General features: G+C 48.5%; 10 protein-coding genes across 10 annotated transcripts; 6 read left to right on the top strand and 4 right to left on the bottom strand.

The window, feature by feature from the left end:
* Positions 1–1579: 1579 nt before the first annotated feature.
* P153DRAFT_433753 (uncharacterized protein) lies at positions 1580–2470 on the bottom strand (the record flags this gene model as incomplete). Its single annotated transcript, XM_033673042.1, has 1 exon — positions 1580–2470. One exon carries the CDS (start codon positions 2468–2470, stop codon positions 1580–1582), a length of 891 nt encoding a protein of 296 aa, XP_033521035.1.
* Positions 2471–3044: 574 nt separating this feature from the next.
* P153DRAFT_81706 (uncharacterized protein) lies at positions 3045–3880 on the bottom strand. The gene is made up of 2 exons (XM_033673422.1): positions 3615–3880; positions 3045–3557 (listed from the first exon to the last, which is right to left on the bottom strand). Exons 1-2 carry the CDS (start codon positions 3772–3774, stop codon positions 3220–3222), a joined length of 498 nt encoding a protein of 165 aa, XP_033521034.1. The 5' UTR covers positions 3775–3880; the 3' UTR covers positions 3045–3219.
* Positions 3881–4580: 700 nt separating this feature from the next.
* Positions 4581–5679, top strand: P153DRAFT_388673 (chitin synthase export chaperone; the record flags this gene model as incomplete). The annotated part of the gene is made up of 3 exons (XM_033670772.1): positions 4581–4815; positions 4866–5434; positions 5491–5679. The coding sequence occupies 3 exons, from the start codon at positions 4581–4583 to the stop codon at positions 5677–5679; spliced, it is 993 nt and encodes a 330-aa protein (XP_033521033.1).
* A 773-nt stretch (positions 5680–6452) lies between these two features.
* P153DRAFT_388672 (uncharacterized protein) lies at positions 6453–8427 on the top strand (the record flags this gene model as incomplete). The annotated part of the gene is made up of 4 exons (XM_033670771.1): positions 6453–6980; positions 7044–7465; positions 7533–7989; positions 8038–8427. 4 exons carry the CDS (start codon positions 6453–6455, stop codon positions 8425–8427), a joined length of 1797 nt encoding a protein of 598 aa, XP_033521032.1.
* A 2720-nt stretch (positions 8428–11147) lies between these two features.
* Positions 11148–12580, bottom strand: P153DRAFT_378182 (Di-copper centre-containing protein; the record flags this gene model as incomplete). The annotated part of the gene is made up of 4 exons (XM_033669781.1): positions 11148–11688; positions 11759–12036; positions 12186–12348; positions 12438–12580. 4 exons carry the CDS (start codon positions 12578–12580, stop codon positions 11148–11150), a joined length of 1125 nt encoding a protein of 374 aa, XP_033521031.1.
* A 2309-nt stretch (positions 12581–14889) lies between these two features.
* Positions 14890–16325, top strand: P153DRAFT_359602 (uncharacterized protein; the record flags this gene model as incomplete). The annotated part of the gene is made up of 3 exons (XM_033666876.1): positions 14890–15367; positions 15594–15692; positions 15745–16325. 3 exons carry the CDS (start codon positions 14890–14892, stop codon positions 16323–16325), a joined length of 1158 nt encoding a protein of 385 aa, XP_033521030.1.
* Positions 16326–17174: 849 nt separating this feature from the next.
* On the top strand, positions 17175–17899 carry P153DRAFT_407833 (uncharacterized protein; the record flags this gene model as incomplete). The annotated part of the gene is made up of 2 exons (XM_033672049.1): positions 17175–17361; positions 17421–17899. The coding sequence occupies 2 exons, from the start codon at positions 17175–17177 to the stop codon at positions 17732–17734; spliced, it is 501 nt and encodes a 166-aa protein (XP_033521029.1). The 3' UTR covers positions 17735–17899.
* Positions 17900–18036: 137 nt separating this feature from the next.
* On the bottom strand, positions 18037–19127 carry P153DRAFT_388669 (uncharacterized protein; the record flags this gene model as incomplete). The annotated part of the gene is made up of 2 exons (XM_033670770.1): positions 18037–18436; positions 18487–19127. The coding sequence occupies 2 exons, from the start codon at positions 19125–19127 to the stop codon at positions 18037–18039; spliced, it is 1041 nt and encodes a 346-aa protein (XP_033521028.1).
* Positions 19128–21226: 2099 nt separating this feature from the next.
* P153DRAFT_297779 (uncharacterized protein) lies at positions 21227–22766 on the top strand (the record flags this gene model as incomplete). Its single annotated transcript, XM_033664176.1, has 2 exons — positions 21227–22328; positions 22381–22766. The coding sequence occupies 2 exons, from the start codon at positions 21227–21229 to the stop codon at positions 22764–22766; spliced, it is 1488 nt and encodes a 495-aa protein (XP_033521027.1).
* Positions 22767–23913: 1147 nt separating this feature from the next.
* P153DRAFT_297533 (uncharacterized protein) lies at positions 23914–24765 on the top strand (the record flags this gene model as incomplete). The annotated part of the gene is made up of 1 exon (XM_033664164.1): positions 23914–24765. One exon carries the CDS (start codon positions 23914–23916, stop codon positions 24763–24765), a length of 852 nt encoding a protein of 283 aa, XP_033521026.1.
* Positions 24766–26046: the final 1281 nt, after the last annotated feature.

The raw sequence follows: 26046 nt of genomic DNA, 5'->3' as shown, positions 1-26046 counted from the left end.
ACTTGATAAGTGATCGGCATGATGTCTGAAGTGAGGGGGTAAAGTTGGCGTCAAAGTTGGATCTGTCTCTGGAATCACTAACCTGTCTTTGAGCTAGGTTTGGATTTCGATTTTGTTTAGAAATTGTCACCTCGATTATTCCTCAGCTGAGTCATTATCTAGGGCGTGGACATGAGAGCGATGGATCGGATCGTATTTGATTTGGTGAAGAAGGGCGAAGCCGGAGATTCTTGGAATGCGCAAGAGGAGCGTCCTCATGGTGAGTCAGTTCTGGCGTATCAAAAGTTCCGCCCAGTTATTTGGAAGTGATGGTAGAGGCTGCAAAACTGCTTCATATCACAAATGCATCTGATTACAACCAAAGTGAACGGAGGGGTATGGCTCATTCAAGATTGGTAAACGATAGCGGGCATTCACGATGAGAGTTCACGTGAGCTTCACCTTCACTCCAAAGAGTGTAGCTTCTGCGGGTAGTACTTAACCATGCGTAACAGTCTAAACGGACTTAATAAGTTGATCGATCAATCACAGGATCAATCCGCTGTTTCTCATTCGATCACATGGTGGGAGACAACCACTTACTCCGCGCGCCCCACGCACTCGCGCTAACCTATTCTGCCCTCTTTCACTTTGGAAATTTCTGATCAGGCAGCAACGCAAATGGAGCAAATCCATGAACGAGTGGGAGCAATTAACTTTAGTCTTATCGTTTCATCTCCTAATACTTCCATCCTGGGCAATTACTCACTACAAGTGACAATGCCATACTATACACAAGCCAAAAATAACACTTACCTAGGGTAGGAGATAAGTCAAGCTGACTGGATTCAAGTTATTCTATGGAATGACATGGTCAGTGAAGTGGACACGCCGAAGGCCAAGGTGCTAGTTGCCGGCGGTTCTATCGTTCACGAATACACCACTTCGATTGCGGATTCCACGTATGTGCAAAGATTGTCCAGCTATGATACCATACTGAGGTTTCTAGCTCAAGATCCCGGACAACCGTGACCATGCACTGAGTATGGAGGCGCTGCGCATGGGAAACTCGATCGACTTGACGTCTTTCGAAGACGTTACCGAGAAATATGCAAGGGAGCGCGAAAGCACACCGAAAGAAGGAGGATGTAGAAAATTTGGAGGTACATGATTGACAGCCTTACGAGATGCTCACTAAATAGCTACTGTGATAGAGAGAGGAGAATCAAGGCAGGGATCGAGGACAGACTTTGCGCTGTCCTCGAGTAATGATAATGCGATGACAAATACTAATATTTTAACACCATCGTGTGATTCTTCATTACCAGAATTTCGGACCTGGCATTGTGGACGAAGGATGTGGCAGTAATTGTGCACTACGTTAACCAGAGGCAATAAGTCAAGAATCGAAGTCGCAAACCCCAACTCGGGATCATACAACTGGACTTAGCCCAATCTAACGCCTCTTTTTAGTCCTTCGTATGCTCCTCGTAATGGCCTCAAGAACGATATGGACATGCTATCATTTTTCCAAGCAAACACGTCTTGATGCCCACCCATCCCCTCTCACCCCTTCCCCGCTCACTATCTCCCCTCATCGCTACTGCCCCCTCTCCATTCCCCTCCAAACCTCCTCACACATCTGCCTAAAACCCCGCTCCAACATCCCCATCAGGACATCGTCGAACAATGGATCCGCCCCATCCCTCTCCTTCGCAACCCCCGAGAGCATGATCTGCACGTCTCCCCCGCCAGGCGGGATAACCACTAGCGCCAGGTAGTGCATCCTGCCCGCGTGGCAGATGCGCATCATGATCTCTTCATAGCTGCTGAGGGGTATGCGGATGAGGTGCATAGCGATGCGGGTTGTGAAGCGTGTTACGTCGGTGGGGGGCCAGTCGGCGAGGCGGGGGTGGAGGAGGGTATACAGGTGAAGGGCTATGCCAGCTTGAGTTATGTGGTTTGGATCGGATGATTGAGGTGGGTAGAGCGGTGTGGTATATGCCCGCGGATTGTATGCTGCAGACGCAGATGTAGGCAGAGGTGAATGTGCGGGGAAATTCTGGTCTGCGTACATTGGTGGACGAAGGTTGTGCTGTGCCGAGGATCTGTCTCGCGGTGGCTGTCGGGCAGGCGACAGGCTGTATGATGACCGCATTGGCGTAAGGATAGATTGCGCAGTCGGAGGTGTTGCGGTGGGAAATACTGGCGATTGACCATGTGACGGCTCATAACTCGCTGGCCTGTGCGTAGCGGTAAGCGACTGCGCAGCGTACTCCGGAGGTGCTGGAACTGTACTGTACTGCCAGTCTGGACTCGCAGCCACCGGACGTACTCGATACTGCGATGCATCACTATATATTGCCTCTGGCTGCGGGCAAACAGAAGGTGTAGATGATGCAGGACCCAGGAGTTCCTGCATTTTCAACGTGGTAGAACCAGTGCTTTGCACATAGTCTTGGTCCAAAGCCGAGCGCGGTTGCTGAGACATGGTGCTCGCGGATGCCGTTGTACAGAAGAACTGATCAACAAAGCCTCGAAGGCTGCAGCTTAGTTGAGTTTTAGTGATGTGTCAAACAACGCTTAAGTTGTGAAGAAGGAGACAAATATATATTGATAGAGGATTGAAGGAAAATGGATGGCCATCGTGAAACAACGTCGCACCTAAGCGTGAACGTGGGTCTGCCCGGCGTGGAGAAGGATCGGCGGTGAAGCGATATAATGGATAGACCTTGGAGAAAATAATCTCTGCCATGTCCTAGGCATGCAACTGTTATGAGACTCTGATTGTGAGACGACTCTAGCAAGTTGTCTTGAGAAGTTACTTCTTCACATATGACACGGTAGTAGGTGTCTGTCGTACTATTTACCCTGTGTCATCGCTAAGTTGACTCTTGTTTAGAACATGGAAAACATGTATATGGAAGCGAGTGTGAAAGAAGACGGTGATATTATTTAATGAGATTGTGAATCGGGAAATGGGTAGAACAAGAGAGTGGTTATACAAGGATAGGACAAGAGAAGATGATTGACGCTTGCTGGGAGTCTAGTAGGGAGATGAACGTGTGATATAAAGGTGATGGGAAGATCAATCGAGAACTCAGAGAACCTACGAAAAGTGTTGAGATGGATTATGAAATGACGAGAAAATGACGTTAGAAGAATTGGAAGTCTAAGGAAAAGAGGGTAGGAAAAGTACCTGAACAAACCAGAAAGCAATACAGAGCTCATAAACCTGCCTCACAGAGCCTCCCACCACCCCACCGTTATCCTCTCCATCTGCTCTTCTCTCCTCTCAAGCTCGCCCTCCTCTTCCCTTTGCCTCTTGTACTCCTCCATATATGTCTTTCCCGTGTTCAACACAGTATCAACAAAGCTCTCCAACGCCTCGCCAAATGTTTCCCTGCAACCACCCCTCAATACCACGCCGTCGTGCTCACACCCGATCGCCATGATTCCCACAAACAATCTATCGTTGACTTGTCCACATCGGATTTGCAAATTTGAACTAGGGACCGTATCATCCACTCCAACAAGACCTTGACACGCTTTATTTTGCGTATAGATTGATAGTACGCCTGAAAAGATTGGTGATTAGCATGACACATGGAAGACGAGGAACGAGCAGGGCATACGAGAAAGGAACCGAGTTTCCATGACCGAGCGAGCGATTGACTGGGTGTTGAGCAGATGTGTAATGCGATATTGGTGTTGGAGGAAAGATGTGGCGACACGCTGGTCGATCCAGGCGATCAAGAGCGCATATTCAGTGTCATCTGGTGGCGCGTGTGTCATCCGGGTCAAAGATAGAGCCAATAGAACAGTATGTGATGGGCTTCCAGTGATGAGTGATTGTCTCTAGTCCAGATGGTAGTTAGCAAGCAAGCCCGGGGCGAATTGATAATGAAGCAAGCAGCTTGCTCGGTATGGACATGTGGATAGAACGTATTGTTGGTCGGCACTGATCAAAAGACAATAGATTCATAGCAGGCAAATCCTGCGTCCCCTTATAACTCAAGGCTGCCGCGTTCTATCTGCTGTCGTGATTCACAATAACATGTGATGCGACCTTTCACATTGTCGACGTCCTCACGTGGCAGCCTTGGCACAGACTTGACCGTTGAGGGCAGAAACAAAAATCCAAGTACTGGTAGACACCTCGATGATGAATACGAATAGCAGAGATGATAACACCTAGTCCAACATGCAAGAAATACAAGTGTAGGAGCAGGCGGCAAGTCGATGACAATGCGGTTGTGGTGTTGAGGCGTAAGTGGTGGGTCGAAAAGCCGGACCTGCAGGTGGCGTTGCTTAGTTGCCTATACTTAGCGCGGCACTAGTCAGAAACCCTTGTAGGCACAACATTTTCTCCCTGACAACCACTGCACTCCACGCCCTGGACCCACTCACGTTGCTGCACGACTCGCGCCTCCCTACCGTTGTTTTCGGGGAACCACACTCGCTACGCAATCGCTCTTTCTTCACACATCGGGACGCTCTTTCCCTGTCGCGCCCCCAGCCCTCGCCGGGCCTATTCTCGACATTCAGAGCTCTGCACCCATCCCCTCTCTGAACGACGACACCCTTCATAAATCGCAAACATGGCCTTTGGCGACTTCCAGGATATTTGCGAAAAGGCCGCGTTGCCGTTATGCGCCCTCGTAGGACACCAGGAGATTAATGGTGGCGTCGGCATCCAAACGACGTGTTATGCGCGATCGATCGAGGTTGGCAACACGCTCATCTTCCAGGTCGCGAACGACTTCATACACATCCTCGCCATGGCCATGGCCGTCATTATGATCATACACGTGCGCTCCAAGTTTACCGCTGTCGGTACGTTGGCGCATTCGACCCGGCGTCGACACACACTGACAACGCGACAGGTCGCAAGGAAATTACATCTTTCTTCTACATCTACCTCCTCCTGACTATCATATCACTCATCCTCGACGCCGGTGTCGCTGCTCCCGCTTCCGCCGCATATCCATATCTCGCCGCTGCGCAAAATGGTCTCGTATCTGCGCTCTGCACCTGTCTCATGATCAACGGCTTCGTTGGTTTCCAGCTATACGAAGACGGAACATTTCTCTCAATTTGGTTGATACGGATCGCCTCCCTGGTCATGTTCCTGATTGGTGGCGCCATTTCTCTGCTCACGTTCAAGAACTGGGGTCTGAGTTCCCAGAACCCTATTGGAATTTTCGTTGTCACGTACATTGTCAACGCGATTCTCCTCTTTGTATACGTCGTCAGTCAGATTATGCTTGTCTTGGGAACACTCGAAGACCGCTGGCCGCTTGGCGACATCGCGTTCGGCATCTTCTTCTTCACCATCGGACAGATCATTCTTTACGTCTTCAGCGACACCATTTGCGACAGCGTCTCACACTACATGGACGGCCTTATTTTTGCCACCCTTTGCAACTTGCTGGGAGTGATGATGGTGTACAAGGTTAGTCCGCCCCACTCCCCCAGACGCTTGGCAGCCGCTAACGCTTCTAAAAATAGTACTGGGATTCCATCACCCGTGAAGACCTTGAGTTTTCCGTCGGCGTCAAGCAGCACACTTGGGAAGTCAAGGAACTTTTGCCTGAGCAAGACAAGCGCGGTACCATTTACCAAGATTCCGAGTATGCGCCGTCCATGTACCAGCAACCGTACGGCACACGACTGTCGCATTACTCCGTCGGCCGCTGATTTCTGCACTGTGATGCTTGCTTCGCGGTTTTTACGACTTGAATCCTACTTAGATCTTATTGTTTTTATGAAAGGGTGTCCTCGGCGTAGGACATGTAACTTATTCGTGTACAGGATGATACGGACCTTATTTGGTCATTGTTTCGGCGCATCAGGTTTGAGCGTCTAGGGTCGGAATATTGTTGGATAACGTGGTTCAGACTTAGTTGTTGTAAGAACACATATAGTAATATCAGATATCTTTCTCTACCCGGCGACCCGGGCCTCCTGGTAAGTGCACCATAAAATATACGTATGCCTTGGATGGACAAGATGCGTTCATTGACAGTATTTACCAACCTGATATGTAACACGTGTTGCCGGCCTATATCCCGACCTCGGATTTTGGCGTCCGTTCTTCTCGCGCATTGCCGTCCTGTGTCCCGGACTGGACTTTTCACGCCGTTTCGTTAGGTGCACTGGTTTGAGTTCGCATGTTCTTGCATGACGCTAGCGGATGCTCCCCGCATCCTCAAAACTTCTAGCCGAGACATGTCCGTGGACTTCGGGACCGCTCCAGTACTAGGACATATATCTTCGCAACTTTAGTCCCGAGTATTTGGAGTATGCCAACACCTATCCAATATTGATCATACCTACGTCATCTTCTTTTGCACATTGTATTGTCGAGCCATACAAACAAACAAGATATTGTCATCTTTGAAGCAAATTAACCAACTTCTGACACATTCTTCCTAAAGACTATCTCATTCTACTTCATTCCTTCTTGCACGATGCTCAAAACAGACGTCCTCATTGTAGGGTCAGGCTCCGCAGGCATCTTCGCCGCGACCTGGCTCGCCATCTACAATATCCCCTTCACGATCCTCGAGCGGCGCTCCGGACCCCTGGAGATCGGGCAAGCAGACGGCGTGCAAGTCCGTACTGTGGAGATCTACGAATCCTTCGGTCTATCAGAGGACCTGCTCCGCGAGGCCTACCACATTCTCGAAGTGTGTTTCTGGGGGCCTGGGGAAGGAGGGAGCGGCATTTCGAGGAAGAGCAGGACGCTGGATACGGAGAAAGGAATGAGTCATTTGCCGCATGTGATTCTCAATCAGGCGAGGATGAATGGACTAATGCTAGGGAAGATGGAGAAGGTATTGGAAGAGAAGAAGGGAACGGGGGGGATTCAGTATGGATGGACGGTCGAAGGGGTAGTTGTTGATGAAACCAAAAATAATGATTCCGATGCGCATTGCGTCAAGGTCACGGCGGAGAAAGATGGCAAAAACGAGGTTTGGGAGGCGAAGTACGTTTTGGTAAGCTCACTTACCCTTCCCTCTCCACGACAAGGTCGAACGCGAACACTGATGTCTTTCTAGGGTTGCGACGGCGCACACTCCACTATCCGCCACGCTCTCGGCTACAACATGATTGGCGACACATCAGACACTGTCTGGGGCGTCATGGATATTTACCCGCTAACCAACTTCCCTGATATCCGCCGGAAATGCACCATCCACTCCTCCGCAGGCAACCTGCTCATCATCCCCCGCGAAGGCGGCGAATTGGTCCGATTCTACATCCAGCTTCCCGCAGGATCGCATCCCAAAGACGTCAAACTCGAGGACCTGCAAGATACAGCGCGCAGGATCTTCGCGCCGTATAGTATGGACTTTGCGGGCACCTTCTGGTGGAGCGCATACAGTATCGGTCAGCGGCTCGCTGAGGCTTTTCACAAAGATGGTCGTGTCTTTCTCACCGGCGATGCGTGTCATACACACTCTCCCAAGGCGGGGCAAGGGTTTGTTACTTCTCCCATCCTTCGAGTATGCAATGTGAGATCCAACACAAAGCTGACGGAACGCAAGGATGAACGTCTCCCTACAAGACGGATACAACATTGGCTGGAAATTGGGCTCTATCCTTTCCGGCGTATCCCCGCCCTCCATCCTCGCTACGTACGTCGAGGAGCGCAGCAAAACAGCCGCCGATCTGATCACCTTCGACAAAGAGTTCTCGAGCATGTTCAGCCGCAAGGAGGAGGTCGAAGGCGAATTTGCGGAGTATTTCCGCAAGAGCGGGAGGTACACAGCGGGTTTTACGGCACAGTACCAAGATAGTCCCATCACAGACTCGATGCACAGCACCCCGCGCGTTGCGAAAGGCGTCACAGTTGGCATGCGCTTCCCGTCTGCGCAAGTGATTCGGTTCTGCGATTGTAAGGCGGTGCAGCTGCAAAGCACACTGCGGAGCGACGGGCGGTGGCGTGTAGTCGTTTTCGCTGGTGATATTAGCAATGTAGGGCAAAAGAAGAAACTGGATAAGGTACGCAAAGCTCCCTCAGGGCTCAACACTTAAACTAACATCCGCCAGCTCGCCTCATCCCTCGCCTCTTTGACCCAGCGCTTTACTCGCCCCAAATCTAGCGCTGACAGCGTCATTGAGCCACTCCTCGTGCTCAGCACTCCCTTTCGAGACATCGAACAAGAGCACATCCATGACTACTTCTGGCCTGCGACCGGCAAATGGGGAATTCGCGATCTGCATAAAACATATACTGATGATGAGCATTACAACTCTGGACGTGGACATGCGTATGAGAAATACGGTGTCGATGCGAGCGTGGGTGCGGTGGTCCTGGTTAGGCCAGATCAGTATGTTGCGATGGTCACGGGGATGGATGGCATTGGGGAGATTCAGAGATTCTTTGAGGGGTGTTTGATTCAACAAAGACAAGAAGGACATGATGGGACCAAGGAATGAAGATAGGCAGAGCTCGTGATGAGAAGTAGCCGCCATCGTCGGCGGGGAACGCGCACGTGACCTTTCCATCACCTTACTACAAAAACATCTTGTCCCCCTCGCAGTTTGACCGATCACTAAAAGCTTTTCTTCTCTTGTTACACAAAATACCAGATACCCCCCAACATGGGGCTTTTCTGTTTCTGTCCAAAAAACGACATTCCTTGAGACAATGGCTGAGTGTCTTTCTCAAAATCTTGCTATGATGAATACATGTCTGCGCTTTCTCGGCACGCCATAAACACATCATTTTTTCGTCGAAACACAGACATGCGCGTTACATCAGATGTTCTTCTTGCTCTTCTCCGACAAAAATACACAATCAGTGTCACATGAACGACGTCTCCAGCCAATCAAAAATCCATGCATGATCCGGTCATGAGATCTTTGTCTTGGGGCCTTTCAACCCAGGGTATGCATCTCTCATGGGGACAGCTTGTTGCTTTAGCAGGTCATGGATTGGCCGGCCCTTCTGTTACATTGCAATCTGCAAGTGTGACACGCAACGACTTCGAAATGTTGGACATGTGTCTTAACCTTCCCATATCAACATCATGGGAGTTTTTGAAAAGTGTGCCTTGCTTTTGTATGCGGTGAAATTCTGCTTGTTTGCAGCCCATGGTTTCTCGGGATCGGGTTAGCCATTTAAATTTCAAATCTCCTATCGATGTTTTCAATGATATTCGTAGCTGGAGACTTGAACTGTCGAGAACGCATAGTTCCAACTGCAAACGCAACGAGAGAATACCCTATGGCTGCGTATTTCTTGTGCAACAAAACATGCGTTGAATTTGGAAGCTAGAAAGGACTATGACAACTACTACGAGTGCGCTGAAAATATGATAATATGCTACGATGACATGTATGCTACAGAACCAGGGTATTTGCACCAAAAAACGAGCAAATCGCCAATGATGAGACGGTGTGCCCAGGTCGTTTAAATAAACTTCTTTCGTTCTCGTGTTTTCCCAACCACACAACCTCAAAGTTTGTGGTGGATGCATCCAAAATTTCCCACGCTCAATAGTATGTGCTGGCCTATCTATACAAAACTATCGTGATCCTCCGCCATGAGCGGAGACCCTGAACTTGCTGTATACCCTATGCCTTCTCTATTCTCATAATTCTATCTTGAATGGGTTTCTTGTCGATGCATTTAGAAGCTTCCTACATCAGTTTCGTGCTCTCTGCCTGATGACTAGGATTGCTGCTCATAACCTGTTATGAGCATGTGTCTCTAGCTGTTAAACTCAATCTGCTCTACATTGTACGAGATTCTACAATGCATCGACTACGCACAAATCTCGTCAAGTGCGCGGGATCTTCTAGGTCTCCATAGCATGGAGGCGCATGTGGCTTAACGCTATAAAATTACTCTTCTGTTTCTCTTAAGATCCAATTTTTATCGTCTCAATTTCTCATCCGAAATGAGTGAGAGCTTTACATGATCTTACCATGCCACCCAAAGCATGTAAAGAAAGACTTGGGTTATTTTATGCGAAAGTACGTTTAGTCTAGGTTCGACAAGGGCGCCTGTACAAGACATAGAAGGGTTCGCGCGCGGGAAGGGCACTCGCCTTAAGCAACAGAGATCATCCCTTTCAGAGAGCTAAAAAATACTTGTTACGAACCTATGTGCTGTACGATCCTCTCGTAAACCAAACACCAGTTCAACTAACGAAAAACAATAAATCCAACAAAGACAAAAACTTTGTACCAGATATTTTAAAACCGAAACAGCTCATAGTCATGAGTAACTTGTCAAAATTGAATAGCGACTTCTGTATGATTGTTTGTTTCAATTGTAACTAAGCATTGACCGTGTCGACGTATCAAAGGCTAAAGAAACTACCATATATGTGCCTTGCGTTCGATCATTTGCAACTTACTCCCTCATAAAGTCGGATGAAATGCAATACATATCAACAGAAAGTTACAAAAACCTAGGTTTCCGTGCCCCGCGTCGCTACTAAAAATATGGCAAAACATGTTGTGATGTGGGTGTGAAATTTTCGGTGTAACGCCCGAAAAGTCACGACGCGGTCCGAATTTGGGTGAAGTCGCTGGTGTAGAAGGAGTTCATAAGAAACGAAACCATATTCGCACAGAGAGCTGCAGAACTACCCGGAAGTCTCAGGATTAGTGAGGGTTTCAAGGTATTATTCTAGCATCGCCCCTCTTGAAATACTGAGTAACAAGGTGAAACGAAATCTTGCAACAGCTCGACAACTACATGCAGAGTTTGTGTTGAATCTGTGCAGCTGATGCATTGCATGTATACGCCTCAGCAACTTGGCCTGTGGGACTTGACCATGTAGGTCAGTTGTAATGTTTGGAGTGGAAGGATGTTCCTCAATACCAAGTATTTTGACCTATCGAGAATGTCCTTTTCTTGTCAAACCCGTTACTCGTTGGGCAATTTCAAATTGAAACTCGTGATTAATCATGCTGCAATCGCTCATTACTTTGCGAATCATATCAACTGATCGTGTTTGTGAACGACTGATAAAGAGTAAGAGTCCGGGATAGAAGGTATACTTTTGTGAAGTACAAGGTTTCCATGTGAGTCTACCAAAGATCTTTCATTATTCGTACTCGTCTTAGGAACTATGATTATGTGCGTACGGCTATGAACATCATGTCTGTGAAACTCGTCGTTCCTGGAGTAGTACTGTTACTTCCTATGCGTAGATGTAGCAGAACGGTCCACCAAGCGTAGTCATGGCATCAGCCACTGTGATGTTGGGGAAGGCGTCTTCCAGCATTGATCCTAAGCTCAGAGTATCTTCCAGAGTACCGTTGCGGGTGGGAGGAATATTCAAGAAGGTCATAGTCCCCGCAATCGCGTTGCGCCTGTTCTTGAGGTCTTGGTTCTGCCAGATCCACCAGACGCGATCAATCATTGCGTGGTGGAAAAAGAACGCAGGGTCAGCCGGAGAGTTGTAGAAGTCTGAGCCAGTATCACCACCAATGGTATAGTGACCACCACTGTGGACACCCTGGTATCCAGCGGGGAAATCACCCTGCATCCTGTTCTGGAACGACAAAACGTCCTTGTTGTCCCTGATAAGTGCCGTTACAATTTCATCCCGGCATGCAAAGGCGGCTTGTTTATTCAAGTCGCGGCTGAGACATCTAGGATTCCAGCCAAGACCATCAGCTTGCGGGTTTGGCTTGATGCCCTTGGCCTTCGTTTGGATAGGTCCTATGTTGACAGTCCAGCTGTTACTATTAGCATTTGCTGCCCATGTGCCATAGGGAGCATGGATTCGTTTGTTCAGGAGCGACTTACTTTGCCAGTGGTCCGGACACACAGCCGCCGCCGCTGCCAGGTGCGAGCTTGATGTTACACCTTGCTTCGTTGGGAACGCATGTAAAGTTTTTCCCAGGGACAAAGGCTCCACCATCTGACATGCTTGTTTCACTGCCATCGAACAACGGTGACTTTGCAGGGTCGTCAGACCACCATGCCCAATTGTAGTAAGGTAGATGTCCTTTGTAACCACACTCATTGCGTAGCAGTTGCTCGTAGGCCCAGATATAGTAACGATGCCAGGAGAGAAAATTGAACTAGTGAATGTCAGTTTACGTCAGTTATCACTTGAGTTCTCGCGAGTTCCTCGAGAATGGTTCAGGTGGCTAAATCGCATCTCCGTATCTTCAGCATTCCGAACTCTGCGAGTCAGAAGGCTGAAAAGATGGGGTTCAGGTAGACGCACATTTCCATGGACCCAGTTAGTCTGAAGGACATGAGTTACGACGAAATCATCGTAACGACTTTTAGCCCCCGATGCAATGGCGGCTGGGGTCAGAGCAGGCTTCTGGTGGAGACACTTGACGGCGTCAATATAGTTGAACTTTTCAGATTTTGTGAGACGAGACCTAGTGAGTTGTCAGTTCAATAAACGTTATAACATGGTCGATGGAGGGCGGACCATTCTCGTCGTACAGAGACATTTTTCAGCGTACACTTCTCGTTAGGATAGCCATTTTGGGCCACGTCGAGACCTAAGTTGACTACTCCGATCGCAGCCAGTTGGTCATGCTCCATGAACTTGAAAGTGGCACCAGCGCTGCCTATGAGTGCGGCCGCTGCTACACCAGAAAAACGCATTTCGAGGTGGGGAAGGATGTCAGATTGCTGATCGGAGCGCAGATCGGACGATAGAGTCCCGTCAAGTTGTGAACACAAAGAGATGGATTATCCTGTCTTCTTATCGATTTGACCCTGAGGGGCTCCTATATATTTAGTACCCGCAACCCATTCGCGGCTGTCATAAGCAGCGCTTGTGACGAGGAGAACACCGTGCTCGAGACCTGCATGTCTACGGGGTGGCGTTCAAGAGAAACGAAGGAACAACAGTGAAACAGTGGATCCCGAGACGCGCTAGACTGATCATTGCACAATAATATTGGTCTGGATGGTGTTTACACTTCTTGGAAAAACGCACAATTCGGTTTCCTGGAAGAGTTTCTAAGTTTCAAATTCAAAGATGGGGAAGGTATCTTTGCTTCGAAGATATCAAAGGCCTATGCAACAAAACAAAGTTGAGTCTACTGGCTTGATCATGAACCCTCCAGCTGAGGATCTTGTTAGGAGAAAAAACAGGCCAGCCTCAATTAGATCTCCAAAGATCTGGATCGTGCCATGAGGATTGTGGCCCGCATAACGCGAAGGCATTATTGGCGCGACATTGTTTTCCAGAACCAGGATCTACTGTGCCGCAATAACGTGTAAGGGTACGCAGGATGCAAAGTTTGATAAGGTGCACGGATAAGTGAATTATGCTTGTCACATCGTTTTTAAGACAATTATGCCAACAGCTGGGAAACCGTGGCTGGCAGCGAGTTCATTTCGAGATGGAGACAGATATCGGACCTTGCACTTAATGTTGTGGCATATCTTGGTGTCGTGGCGGACGCCACCGATCAACTCGAACGAAATAGAAACGCTCGGAACATTTGGCGCCGAAGGATTTGGGTTCGCTGTTCATTTGACAAGGATGCACAACCGGAGTGGACAAAGGATTCTGATAGTTGCTGCGATCCTTGAATGCGAGATGTTGAGAGCAAACAGGAACTGTGTCGCGATTGTAGCGCTAAATCCTACGCATACTGTGATGTCAGGCAAAGGATTCCGATTGTATTTTCTTTGTTTGCCCATTCAAAAATAGACGAGCGTAAGCCACAGTGGCTCAGTCACTGTGCCACAGCTATCGTTAGCTTCTATACTTGGGTGGTCATAACAAAAAAATACGATCGGAGTAGTGTACATGGTTAAAGCACCGCCGGGGTACTACCGAGCTGCTTAGCAACACGGGAAGAGACCCGCACAGAATACAGTTAGCTCAGATGCTTGTCTTGGTCTGTGTTGCTACCCCTGTAAGCCACTACGCTACTGTCTCCACTGTACACTACGTTTGCTCGACTCCACAGCACTAATATCGGGATAGAAGATCGGCGTTGGCCGTTGAAGTTGCGGGTAGTATAGCGAAAAACGGAACGCTAAATTGAGTGCATCGCACGGTATCCGTATTTGGTTAGTGCTTCCCCAGTCCTTATTCATGCTCTGGACGTTGACCTTAGCTACATAGTACACTGTTTCCTGTTTTTACGAATATGGGAAAAGTCAGGAACGAGAATTCCAACCATTCTCATTCTTCGAAAAGGTTATCTGACACTCTTTCCCATCCCGTGCCAACCACGCCACGAATATGCATGATATCTCCATTTTTTGCCATCAGGTGGATACCTCATGGAGTCCTTGGTCCCCGCTTTGCAACTAACGGCGTACCGCGCCGTCGGGATCAGGGCAGAGCGGGCTCTGGATTTGTCATAATTGTTCAGGCCAGGTTTCAACACGGGCCCGATATGCACATACCCAGTACACACATAAGATGAATCTAGGAGAAATGGAATGATAATGATCAAGACATCGGCGATCTTTGTTTGTCCTTTCGGTGGGACAAACATGCGACCACAAAAGCTCGAGTCCTGATATGAGAGTTCTAGATAGTACAAGGTTGAGCATGTCAGGAATAAACTGTCCATCGTGTTACATGAAGTTGCAACTCTGGCTGATTCAGTCTTTGACTGCATAACTCTGAAAAACATCCTGGAGGAATTCGACTGCCCGGAATGCTAGACTCAACACTGGAAACCTGGTCCACCTATCAAGGTCGTTGACCACAACATTATGAAATGGGATGAAATTCGAGTGATCCTAAAGCACAAACTTTGATGAAGAATCCTCGCTTCATCTTGGCAAGCATCTCCGTCCCGTGCTGTGCCGCATCGAGGACATGGAAAGATAATGGACCTCATTACCAACTTCACTGCAGGCTGTAGGCGCCAGCGCATGTCTGCCCGTCCCACGTCTCCTATATCCTTTTTGACAACTGATGTCCTCCCCTCTTCGTCAAGATGGCTTCTATTGCTGCAGGCGTACCAGATCTGTCCAATATTACCCCCGAATACATCGCCTATACCAACGCCCCAACCCTTCTGGCACAGACTGGCGCATTATATGCCGCTGTTGCTGTTGTCGTATTGTTACGATGCTACGTCCGAATTTGGATGCTTCAATCGTTTGGAAAAGACGATTGGGCTATATTATTCGCCTTTGTATTTGCCACCGCAACATACATCATATATGTTATACAAACAACAGTAGGCATCGGGAGGCATCTTGTGGTTATTCAAATGGACAAGGACAGATATCGTGAGTTTCTGAGACTCCGTCAAACTCAGTCGATACTGGTTGCAATTGGAGTAGCATTGATCAAGGTCTCTGTCGCCTGTTTCCTGCTACGACTTGTGACAAAGAAAGCGTATGCGTGGTTCTTGCATGGCTTGAATATCTTCATGACGCTCTTTACTGCTGCATGTGTTGGAACACTAGGTATTATCCTTCCTGCATTGTATTGTCTGGAGTTGTGCTAACATCGTTGAAGTAAGTCAATGTTTACATTTGGGTTCAAGGATCAAAGCTGTCCACTAGAAACTCTTACACCTGGACGGAATTCGCTCGAACACACAAGAGGCAGCCTTTCAAACTCCATATCGTTCTTTGAAACCTCACTAACCATGCCACTGTTAACAGCTCTTTCAATGCATACCTGTGGCAGCTGCTTGGGACTTACGGCTTCGTCCGCCGCCATTGGGATCTGGGACTGCAAAATGCTTCAACTCACAAACCTTCACTGCTATTGGACTTATGAACACTAGTAAGGCAATCCGCTGTTGAATGAGTGGCTGACATATATTAATCAAGTATAGTTGTTACAATCGCAACAGATTTCCTACTGGCTCTGTTGCCAATTCCGCTAATCTGGAACCTGCAACTGAACATCCGCACTAGAGTCTCGCTTATCCTTGTTCTAGCCCTTGGACTGTTTGCTGGCATTGCTTGTGTTATCAAGTCAAAGAAGCAAGCGAAATTCTTCGACAACCCCGATCCATATGTATACGACACCTTCACCATGTGGAGATTCATCGAATTCGATGTAGGGATCATAGCTGCCTCATTACCGGCACTTAAGCCCCTATTCAGCCAGTTTCTCAACGCCAGCCGAAGTTTGACAAGTGCACAGATAAAGACATCTAGTTTCCACCAGAATCCGAATACGCTTGGCTATCACAAACAAACGGAACACTCAGACAAAGGCATCATGCTAAAAGAATACAACACTAGACCCAATAACTCCGTCAGGGTCTCTTGTCAGTCAATGGGCGGAGCAAACAACAAAATGTGGAACATGGGAAGGTCGACGGATAGTGACGAAAGCATCTTGCCGCTGCATGGTGTCATGAACACCCCAAACGCTATTGTGGTCAGAAGAGACGTACACGTCGATTGAAGGAGTGTGATTAGGTTTCATCGTCATCGATGAGTATGACTGAGTAGTTCGGCACAGCATGTAGAAGCCGGTGTCTTCACTCTCTTCCAATCTTACTAGCCGTTCTGTCTCACAATTCTCACGGGGACACTAGCCGCCGAGGCTTGCAGGCGACTTTGGTTACAACCGTGCAGAGGGGGTTCGCAAGGGTCAGGGGGGGGGGAGTCGGGGGGTACCAGGAGTCAGCAATATGTCGTGTCTTCGTTCCGCCAATCTTTCCTAGCTAGCCAGGAAGGGCTGGTTTGAAAACGATAGGTATCCCGTAGTTGGTATATACAAGGGCTCTTGTAGTAGGAATCTGGGGGTACCTCGGTATCTGCCACACCTCAACTACGTGGCTTTGGGCCTCTGCAATTGCTTATGAATGAACCAACCAACCAACCATCTCACCATATTGTGCTCTGTTGCTGTACTTTCCTCTGCGGAGCTCAACGAGTTTTAATACATGAAACAAATAGAAGAACAGATGGTGCAAACAGAAGGCACCTGATTGAGGGTCTCTGCAATGTTCACTTACCATACCCATGGTTAGTCGAACTACTCGGAACTAAGCTGCGGTGGATCTTGAAATAGCTTCCCAAATACGTGGAGAAAACCATGGAACTTTTATGCCTTGATCATCAGTATATATCTACCATTTCTTTGTGTTTGTGGCGTTCGAACCTGTAACCGAGAGTCATTTTTTTGCCGAAACGAACGTAGTTCAATTCCGGGTACTTGGACTCAAAATTCACTACGTTACACACGATCATCATGGTCATTGATTCTCAACAATCTCACTGACCTTTGCTTGTGGAGTGTACTTCATGTATGTCCGATCCGCGTGATGGCTCGCAAGTTAAGGACAGCAAGCTCCGATTATGGAAAACCCAGGCCGACCACCAAGAGCACTTAAATTTCCCACTTCCACGTGCAGATACAATACCTGTCGGCAAGTCTTACACCGACACACTCAACGATTTAGTCATGAACCTCATGAACATCGAGACCACCTTCAGTAGGCTCAGCATCTCCACACACCCTATGATGTATGGCACTAACTTTGTATTCTTCTAGACAATCTATGCTGCCTTGTCCGCAGCAAATACGCTGATAGCATTGTTATGAGTCAGCTCTTCACCATCAACTTGGTACTCCTGAGATTTACAGATGGAAACTTCTGCTTGCGCTTTGAGTTCTTGCAAAAGTCAATCATGGGTATAGAAAGAGCTAGGCGGGAAGATGCGCTTGAGGGACTGAGGGGAGTTCTTGAAGATAGGACTTTGGACATGCGAGGTTTGAGGTATCATGGAGTAGAAAGTTTTGAGAAATTTTCGGCGAAATCTATACGCGTATTTTGCGCGAATACGAAAGTGAAAATTGTCTCGTAACTATCGTTCTCTATAGTAGTGGTAGTTAGTACGTACACAGTGTCTACGCGAAATAAAGATTTTGTCTTGGCCCCTCCAGCCACGATAGTTTACTGCTGAGATATGCACAAACTTCTACTGGTATAGGCAACTTGTATACGCCAATCTACCCTACACTACACTCACTTCGGGTTGGAACCAACAGCAACAATCATTGGATGCTGGGTCAGACCGAGTTCCTTCTGGAAAGAATCTCGTGAAAACCCACTCTTTGCTCGTCGACGAACCGGATTGCTGGATACGAGGCTCACTTACGAACCCTTTCAGGACCCTTTCTCGCCATAAAAAGTGCCGTAAACTTGCAAAGCACCTTCAATACTTTGTATCAGACCGAAGAACAAGGTGAAACCCAGGACCACAATCGCAATCCAAAATGTATACCACTGCACTCCATTACGGCGATCATGCCACCATTGCGACAATGTTCGTGGTGTGGCTTCGTCGAAGACTTGCTTCAATACAACTATACGATCATGCCAATAAACGAAAGTCTCAATTTGTCGATCGTCAGTCTTGAGATGCCCACAGAGCATGAGTTGAGGATCGAGAGTAAAAGGTGTGGGCAATGAGCGGTACCATTTTCGCACAGCAGGGTCTGATTGGGGAAATAGTAGTGCAAGGGTACGGAGAGTCTCTTCAATGAGACCTTTTGGCAAGATGGTACTGGGACAGTCAGCTTCTGCAGTTCGTCATTACGAATCTTTAAAGTGTACCTCTGTGATTGATGCTTCAAAAACGACGCATGATGGAAAATGTACAGTTTCGTATCATCATCTGTCAGACGTAGATGATCAAGCAGGTTCGTTGTAGGCACGATTTCGACTCCAGCTATCCGACCCAAGTTCAAAGCATTGAACACACGGTGTAGCTTGACGCTCTCGTGACCGAGTACTGGTGCGGATCCGAAGAATGACGCGACGCAGTCTCCTAGCGATCCAGTACTCCATGCGATTTGCTGTCTACCACTAAAACCATACTCGATGCTGTCGAAGTCGACCATGAGCAACAAATTCGCGGCAAGATCAATAGCACGGTCTACAAGCTCATCTTCATTGTCGTGAGCTTTTGTCAGCTTCAGACGCAACACACCCCGGATTATGTCGCGTGACCGTCCCTCTTGGAGTAGATGCGCAAGATCCACGATGTCCTCGTGTGTTCGAGCAAGTACATGCCGCCCACCATCGTACAGCGCATGCTCGCAAGATCTATGATAAAAAGCCCAGTATGCTTCAAAGGTATGAGAATTACGGACTTGATGGCCTTGGATGGAAATCGGGCCCCAGAGAGCGTCGAGTATGATGATCTTCGTTGGTGCGTCGAGCGGGTCAAGGAGCGGCGAAGCAGCACGAGCCATGACGTTGATTTTGAGCAAAGGCAGGATATTGTAACAACCTGAAGACTACACGCAGGAACCAAATATAACTTGCGCGCCAGGAATAATACTGGTATGCGCCTGCCTTGCCTGATATGTAGCCTCAAATCTTGGAGTCTGGTTACGTTATCTTGCTGAAAAGGACGTCGCTTGATACATGGGTTTTCGACTAACCGAAAATTGGGTGCTCTATGACCTCACTACCCCAGATTTCACCTCAACCTGTGGACTTCGAATCAGCACGAAGAAGGACCTATGGTAGTATCTCGTGCGCACTATAAGCAGTGGTTGTAAGCCCTGTTGTTGATAGACGCGACGCGCTGCAACTCACACAGCCCCAGCCTCAGCCTCAGCCGCACGCACGCTGCATGTTGGGCGTGGCTTGGCCACTTCCCATATCGTCACCATGCTGCCATCCTCTTTCTACTCTTTTGCATTCGATCGAGAAACGCCTTAATGCCTGAATGTCGACAACAGCTACGCTCATAAGAAAAACGCCGGAAATGAAGGCTCTAACGAATATTCGGCGCAGCAGAACATTGCGCGGGGTCAAACTAAGAGCACCTCCAACCAATCAATGTTGGCCAAACCCACGACTTTCCGTCGGCCGCTTCATTGCAACGATTGGGAATCAGAAGTGCTGGGAGGCTGTTGGACCAGCGCGTACCGCGTTTCTCGGCCTCGGTCAAAGCATCAAGCAGTACCTTGATACCTACAGCGAACCAACGCCTACATGGGTCACGTGGTCAATGTACATGGTTGGGACGTTGCAGGAAACAGCCGTACCTACCATAATCTTCTGTTGCGAAAGCGAAGCCCACCGCAAAGCGATCAGAAACACGGTTAGAGAAAGTCATCTACTGGAAGGATATCCTGGCATCGCGTTGAAGCATCTTCCCAGAGCTCCCGACTACAACCAATTGGTTCAGCTAGCAACACATCCTGAAAGCGATGGGGCTAGAGACGACGATGTTCCGACAGCTCGTGCTTGCGTCTTCAGTACTTCGAACCGCCCTAACCTTGGCAGTCCACTTTTTATCCGGACAAGTGATAATGCACCTTCCATCCGGAAAGTCACTGCTGGTGGAATCATTTGTATCAATGGTAGAGACTGCCTTATGACCGCTGCCCATGCGTTCGTCGACGAGCCGCTGGAGTCTCCTAGTGCCAAACAACAAGATGCAGAGCTCTGCTTCTCCGACAGTGAGGATGACATTGATGCAACAAGCCAGGCAAGCTATAGCTCAGGCCATTCTAATTTGGAAGACAATTGTCAGTACTCACTACCTCATGCGAGTACATCATCCAGCGTCAGTACCTTCTTGGAGCACAACGCATGCGATCCAGTCTTATCGTCTGATCACAATTCTGGGATCGATACTGGATGCTCGTGTCCAACTACTGAGAATCCTGCTGAGTTTGACTCGAAGCAGTTACCACAAGACGCTTCGCTCGTTGGCAGCTTGCTTTTCTCATCACTCTGTTCGAGCTCAAAACCGGAGCTTGATTATGCCCTTGTCCAGCTGAGCGATAGCTCGACATGCGACTCCAAGCTTCATCACTTGATTTCGTCGAGCCTTCTAAGCTTTCCGGGTCATACCAAACGTGATGACCTCACAAGTTCAACGCAAACATCAGTCGTCGCACACACTGCGTCTGCAGGCATGATTCGCGGTCACACGAGCTTCACACCCACCTTCATGCGGACACCCAATGCGGAGAAGTATCAAGAAGTGTATCATGCTCAGTTCGATAGATCTCTTGCGTATGGAGATAGCGGCTCTTGGATATACGACGCCACATCTGGATTACTACACGGCCACATCGTTTTGGGTTCCCCTGTGAAAGGGGTGGCATTCTTTGTACCTTCATATCAGGTCTTCAGCGACATTGAACGATGTTCTCATCTCATTGAGCAACAGCTCGAGCAGGCCTCTAGACTTCCTTCCGGTTCTTTAGGACCAATAGCTTTAGAAGAGGCAAATCTTGTTGCCTTGTCAGGATCTACATCTGCAAATCCAATTGTCAGAGAGCACAACATGAGTGAAAACGATTATACCAAATTAGAAACGGGTACATATATGCCCAGACCTGCTTTCGAGTCGGTTGAACGCAGCACGAATTCATTGCCGCCTCCGCCTGGGGACAATGATGCTACATCCGTTCCATGGGTGTATCGTGAGCTTGATCCACATGACGGCAATTGCTATAGGAGCGTAGCCGAGAGTGGTACTGCTGGTGCAGCTCATGTTCCATCGAGTTCTTCATCGGATCCGGTTCAAGTAGAACGATGCACAACGGACAGTGGCTCACTGCCTAATGTGACGGCGCTCGATGACACTATTGCAAACAGCCTCTCGTTGGAATTCCGCAAACTGCTTTCCACGAATCGCTTGAACCACCTCAGATCCCTGAGACAGGCAAGGTCTGGTACAGTCATCTCACATGATAATGTTGCCCAGACGGCTGCGCAGGTTCCAGAGAGCGATGGCAACGGTCCTCCACCTTATTTTGGCTTACGCAATATCCCGCTTATTCCAATGCAGCCTCGCTTCGGAAGTTCTCTCAGATTCGAGAAATTGTTGGAATCGATGTCGAACATACCCTTGCGATGGGAGAACTCCGGGCTGCTAGATGATGCTCTACGAGTAATACCTTTGGAAAGCATTTATCGAGCAGCTGAAGATGAGTCACAGATATTACAGGCAGAGGCTGAAAGCTTAGATTCGAATAAGAAGGCGGCCTGGGGCTATCAAGACTGTGTGGTTCGAGCACTGTGTCGATGGTTCAAACGCTCATTTTTTGCCTGGGTCAATAATCCTATCTGTACCATCTGTAATAACCCTACAGTGGCAGTCGGTATGATCCAACCGACACCAGAAGAGTCGGCTCGAAGTGCAAATCAAGTCGAGCTTTATCGATGTTCAACGGGGAGTTGTGGTAATCATGAACGATTCCAGCGGTATAGCGATGCGTTTGTCCTGTTAGAAACACGCCGTGGGAGAGTGGGAGAGTGGGCTAATTGTTTTGGTATGCTTTGTCGGGCGGTTGGCAGCCGAGTGCGGTGGGTTTGGAACTCAGAGGATCATGTATGGATTGAGGTATATTCAGTGCACCGAAAGCGATGGGTTCATGTGGATCCATGCGAAGAGGCTTGGGACCGACCGCGTCTTTATACTGAAGGTGAGCAATCTGCTTTTTTGTTCAACAAGTCCGTGTTAACATCAAATCCTAGGTTGGGGAAACTGGCTCTCTTATTGCATAGCGTTCTCAGTCGACGGCGTAACAGATGTGACTGCTCGCTATGTCCGCGACTCAAAATATGTAGGCCCTCGAAATCGCTGCTCTGAAGCAGAACTTCTATACATACTGGAGAAACTGCAAAACTTGCGGCGCCAGAAAATGAGTATATCGGATAAGTTTCGGTTGAAAGGAGAGGATACGAGAGAGCTTATGGAATTCCAAAGCAGCATGATCGAGTCACACGTTACCCACCTCAACAATTTCCGTTTCGAGCAGCTCAACGACGGCACTTTGGGTATCTATGATGAGGTAGAAAGATTCAAGGCCGGAAGATCTCGAGAGGTTAGGGTTAGACAATCTGGCGACAACAGTGAGTGATGCGAGTCCATTCCAAACTTCCCACCCTGACTAGACGCAGACGTCCCAAGGCATGTTCACTAGACTTTAGAGTTCAAGGTGATAGAGCTGGCGACAATCCATAGCCATCGCATCGTGAGAGATTGTAGTTCATACCTATGATAGGCGATGCGAATGGTACAGCGGCATGTTCGCTTGATTGTGACCTTGTCCCATCTAGTGAGAGAGCATATAGCGAAGCGATCTTCTTCAATTCTAGAACAGGGCTCTTTTTATCGAAGGTCCCTGGCCAAGCTTTCCTGCATCTCTGTATGTATACTAGAGACAACGCGTATTGTGATTCCACGTTTGTCTCCATGATCATGATGGCGCACTGAACGAAAATGGGCATTTGGAGGAATTGTTTTTGTATAAGACGAGTTTTCAAGACACCTGCTTTGCGGACAACGACATCAAGGGCTAAGGAATGCAAGCCGTTTGACATTCCAAACAGTACGGGTAATGAGGACAAATATGGTAAGGGTATGGTGTCCTTGAAAATGACGTCAAAGGTAGGCGGTGCGAAGTGGCGATATCAACATCAGCAGTAAGTCAACGACAACAACAGGTTCATCGCTATTGTAACCAATCTCTACCATACTATCCTTGTACGCGTCAAAAAGTATTTCCAATCGCCGCGGACCTCGAATGACTACTCTCGCTACTCGCCTAAAAGCCTCAATGCGACATGTGTTGATGTCACTTACACGTACACACAATTTCCAACGTATCATGTCCACACACTTATGCCAGGCACAGTTTCCCCAGATTTTTTAACCCCAGCATCTCGGTCATCTCAAAGCCATGCGATTGTCATGCACGGCACGATTTAGCCGCGCCACGTCAGATGGCACTGTGTGATTGGGACGGCATTTCCTGCCTTGGAAAGGCGTGAGAGACTCTACAGGCTCACAATCTTGCGGTTGGATGTTGGAGAACTAATCTGAGCAAGTGTTGATGTCACGACAATGTGATGGAAAGAACCTTGCAACTCTCTGTCATTGATGGTGTACGCAAAATGCATACAAAAACTAGACTCCCTCAATAGAATTACTCGCCTTGATCTTTGTCAAACTTCTCTCGACTATACCCTAGTTCAACAACTCCATACCGAAAACTGCTATTCACGATGCTTCAGCGAACCATCCTCCCAATCATGGGCTTCTTGGCCCTAGCCTCTGCACAGGAGGTGCAAGTCCAAGAAGCACCTCCTCCCCCACCCCAGCTTCTCAATTCAACGAAATCCGGTGTCCTTCCGCAACTTCCCACTCAAACACCCTTCACTGGGATTCCCACACTCCAGGGAGCCATCATTTCACCAGTACCTCCCCAGCCAGGCTACACAGGCCTCTTGGGCACTGCAACTGCAGTCTCCAACCAGCCCACAGCAACATACCGTGCCTCACTCCCAGACAGCATGTTCGATCCGCTCGTGGGCACCATGGTCCAGGGAACCATTGAGGCCGTCGGGCAAGCTGACGGCGTGCACTTCACCGTCAACATAACCAACCTTCCCGACCAAGCCGCGTATGGTCCATTCAACTGGCACATCCACACTATGGCTGTACCGGCAAACGGAAACTGCACAGCTACGCTCTCACACTTGGATCCCACGAACCGTGGCGAGTACATCATGTGCGACGCCTCTGCGCCAGAAACCTGCCAAGTGGGCGACCTCGCGGGGAAACATGGTGGCAAGATTGCCACGCCCAACACCTTCTACACGGAGTTCGTGGATGCGTATTTGAGCACTGAGGCGGGGACCCCAGGATTCTTTGGCGGCCTGGGGTTTGTGCTGCACTCGGCTAACACGACGAGGATTACTTGTGCAAATTTTGAGATGGTCGAGAGCGGGAATGCGACGTCAGGAAACGCGACTGCGACTAGTACCGCGACGATGCCAGAGTACACTGGCGCAGCGGGTAAGCTTGGTGCGGGTGTCGGAGCGGTTGTTGTTGGATTGGTTGCTGCGCTGTTGTAGAGTACTAAGTGTGTTGCACTACTGCGTAGTTCCAATGTAATAATTTGTAATTCATTCACTTTGAATAATCTCTACAAACTTTTCCAGATCATGTCGTATCTGTAGCGCCGACACAGTCATTCCTTGGTGAGCCCGCAAAGATCTCTGAACATCACGTCCCATCCGAACACTGAATCACCTTTCTCGTGTTGCCATTTCCATGGTGTCCAAACTTACTTAGTATGTGCTCTTCATTACCTCTTGAGAAGATATACAGACATCCCTTCGACATAGTCATGCGTAACCATAGCGGCGACATCGTAGAACCCATCCATCAGATTTGCTAGATTACGTTTGTCTCCTTCCATAATGATCTTCTCATCATTGACTAAAATCATGCGATACTTGTCGCCCGCCTGCTTCTCCACGACCAGATACAGTTGATGCATGAGCAGATTATAACCGAAGAACCCGGTCTGCGCGGCAAGGAAGGAAAGATTACCTTGGTCTAACGTCAGTGTGAAACAACGTGAGTGTGGGCTTGTCATACTGGCAAGCTGCGAGATCTTTTCATCGGAGGAGGTTTTGTCAACCTCTCGAATAAAGGCTTTCAACCAGGCAAGGCGCTCCGAGGAGTTGTTGTAGATCGGGTGTGCGGGTTCACGTACTCCTGTGATCCTTTAGTCGAGACTGGATGCAAGTCATGGGGTAAACATACTAGGTGGGGGCATGCCGCAATCTTGAAACAACCATGCGGATCCTAGGACGAGAAAACATGTTCCTATGACAAGCGCAGTGACAAGGAGCTTGTCTTGGAAGCTTAGATGGTAGTTTTGAGGCTTGTTCATATCTACGTCTTGGGGAAGCAATGAGCGATCTTGTGTGCAAGTTGAGGCTGCTCGTAGTGAGAGGAAGGCGAGCGCGGATAGCAGTCGCGAGTTGCGTCATTGGAATAACGGAGTCTGAATCAAAAGCAGCAATCGCTTGACTTGATAGATAAAGCAGTGGTTCTTGATGGATGGTCCGACTAAAAACAGATCTCTGCATATTGCCAAGAACGGCTACGACAGGTTTACAGTACTGAATTCTGCTTCTGGGATAGTTTGAGCGTGCAAGAGCAAGTACTCCACTTATCGTTTCATCCAACTCTGCAGTGCGGAGAGTGTTGTTTACTGGTTTGGCTGTGCTGCGCACGAAATCAATCAACGCAAACACACGTTGGGAATAAAGACCAAACACTCTTTGCCCAGTCAGCATCGTCATAAACGGCAACTACAAACCATTTCTATGAGTCTGACCCGT

The sequence above is a fragment of the Dothidotthia symphoricarpi genome (assembly GCF_010015815.1).
Source record: "Dothidotthia symphoricarpi CBS 119687 unplaced genomic scaffold P153scaffold_17, whole genome shotgun sequence".
NCBI lineage: Eukaryota > Fungi > Ascomycota > Dothideomycetes > Pleosporales > Dothidotthiaceae > Dothidotthia > Dothidotthia symphoricarpi.
This window is presented reverse-complemented; position numbering and strand designations above follow the sequence as displayed.

What these genes read in the sequence shown, in the direction of transcription:
- P153DRAFT_81706 (XM_033673422.1), bottom strand. Translation starts at nt 3,774, where the DNA reads ATGACACACGCGCCACCAGATGACACTGAATATGCGCTCTTGATCGCC. An exon ending in GGAAACTCGGTTCCTTTCTC is followed by an intron (nt 3,558 to 3,614) that starts GTATGCCCTGCT and finishes CAATCTTTTCAG; the next exon opens with GCGTACTATCAATCTATACG.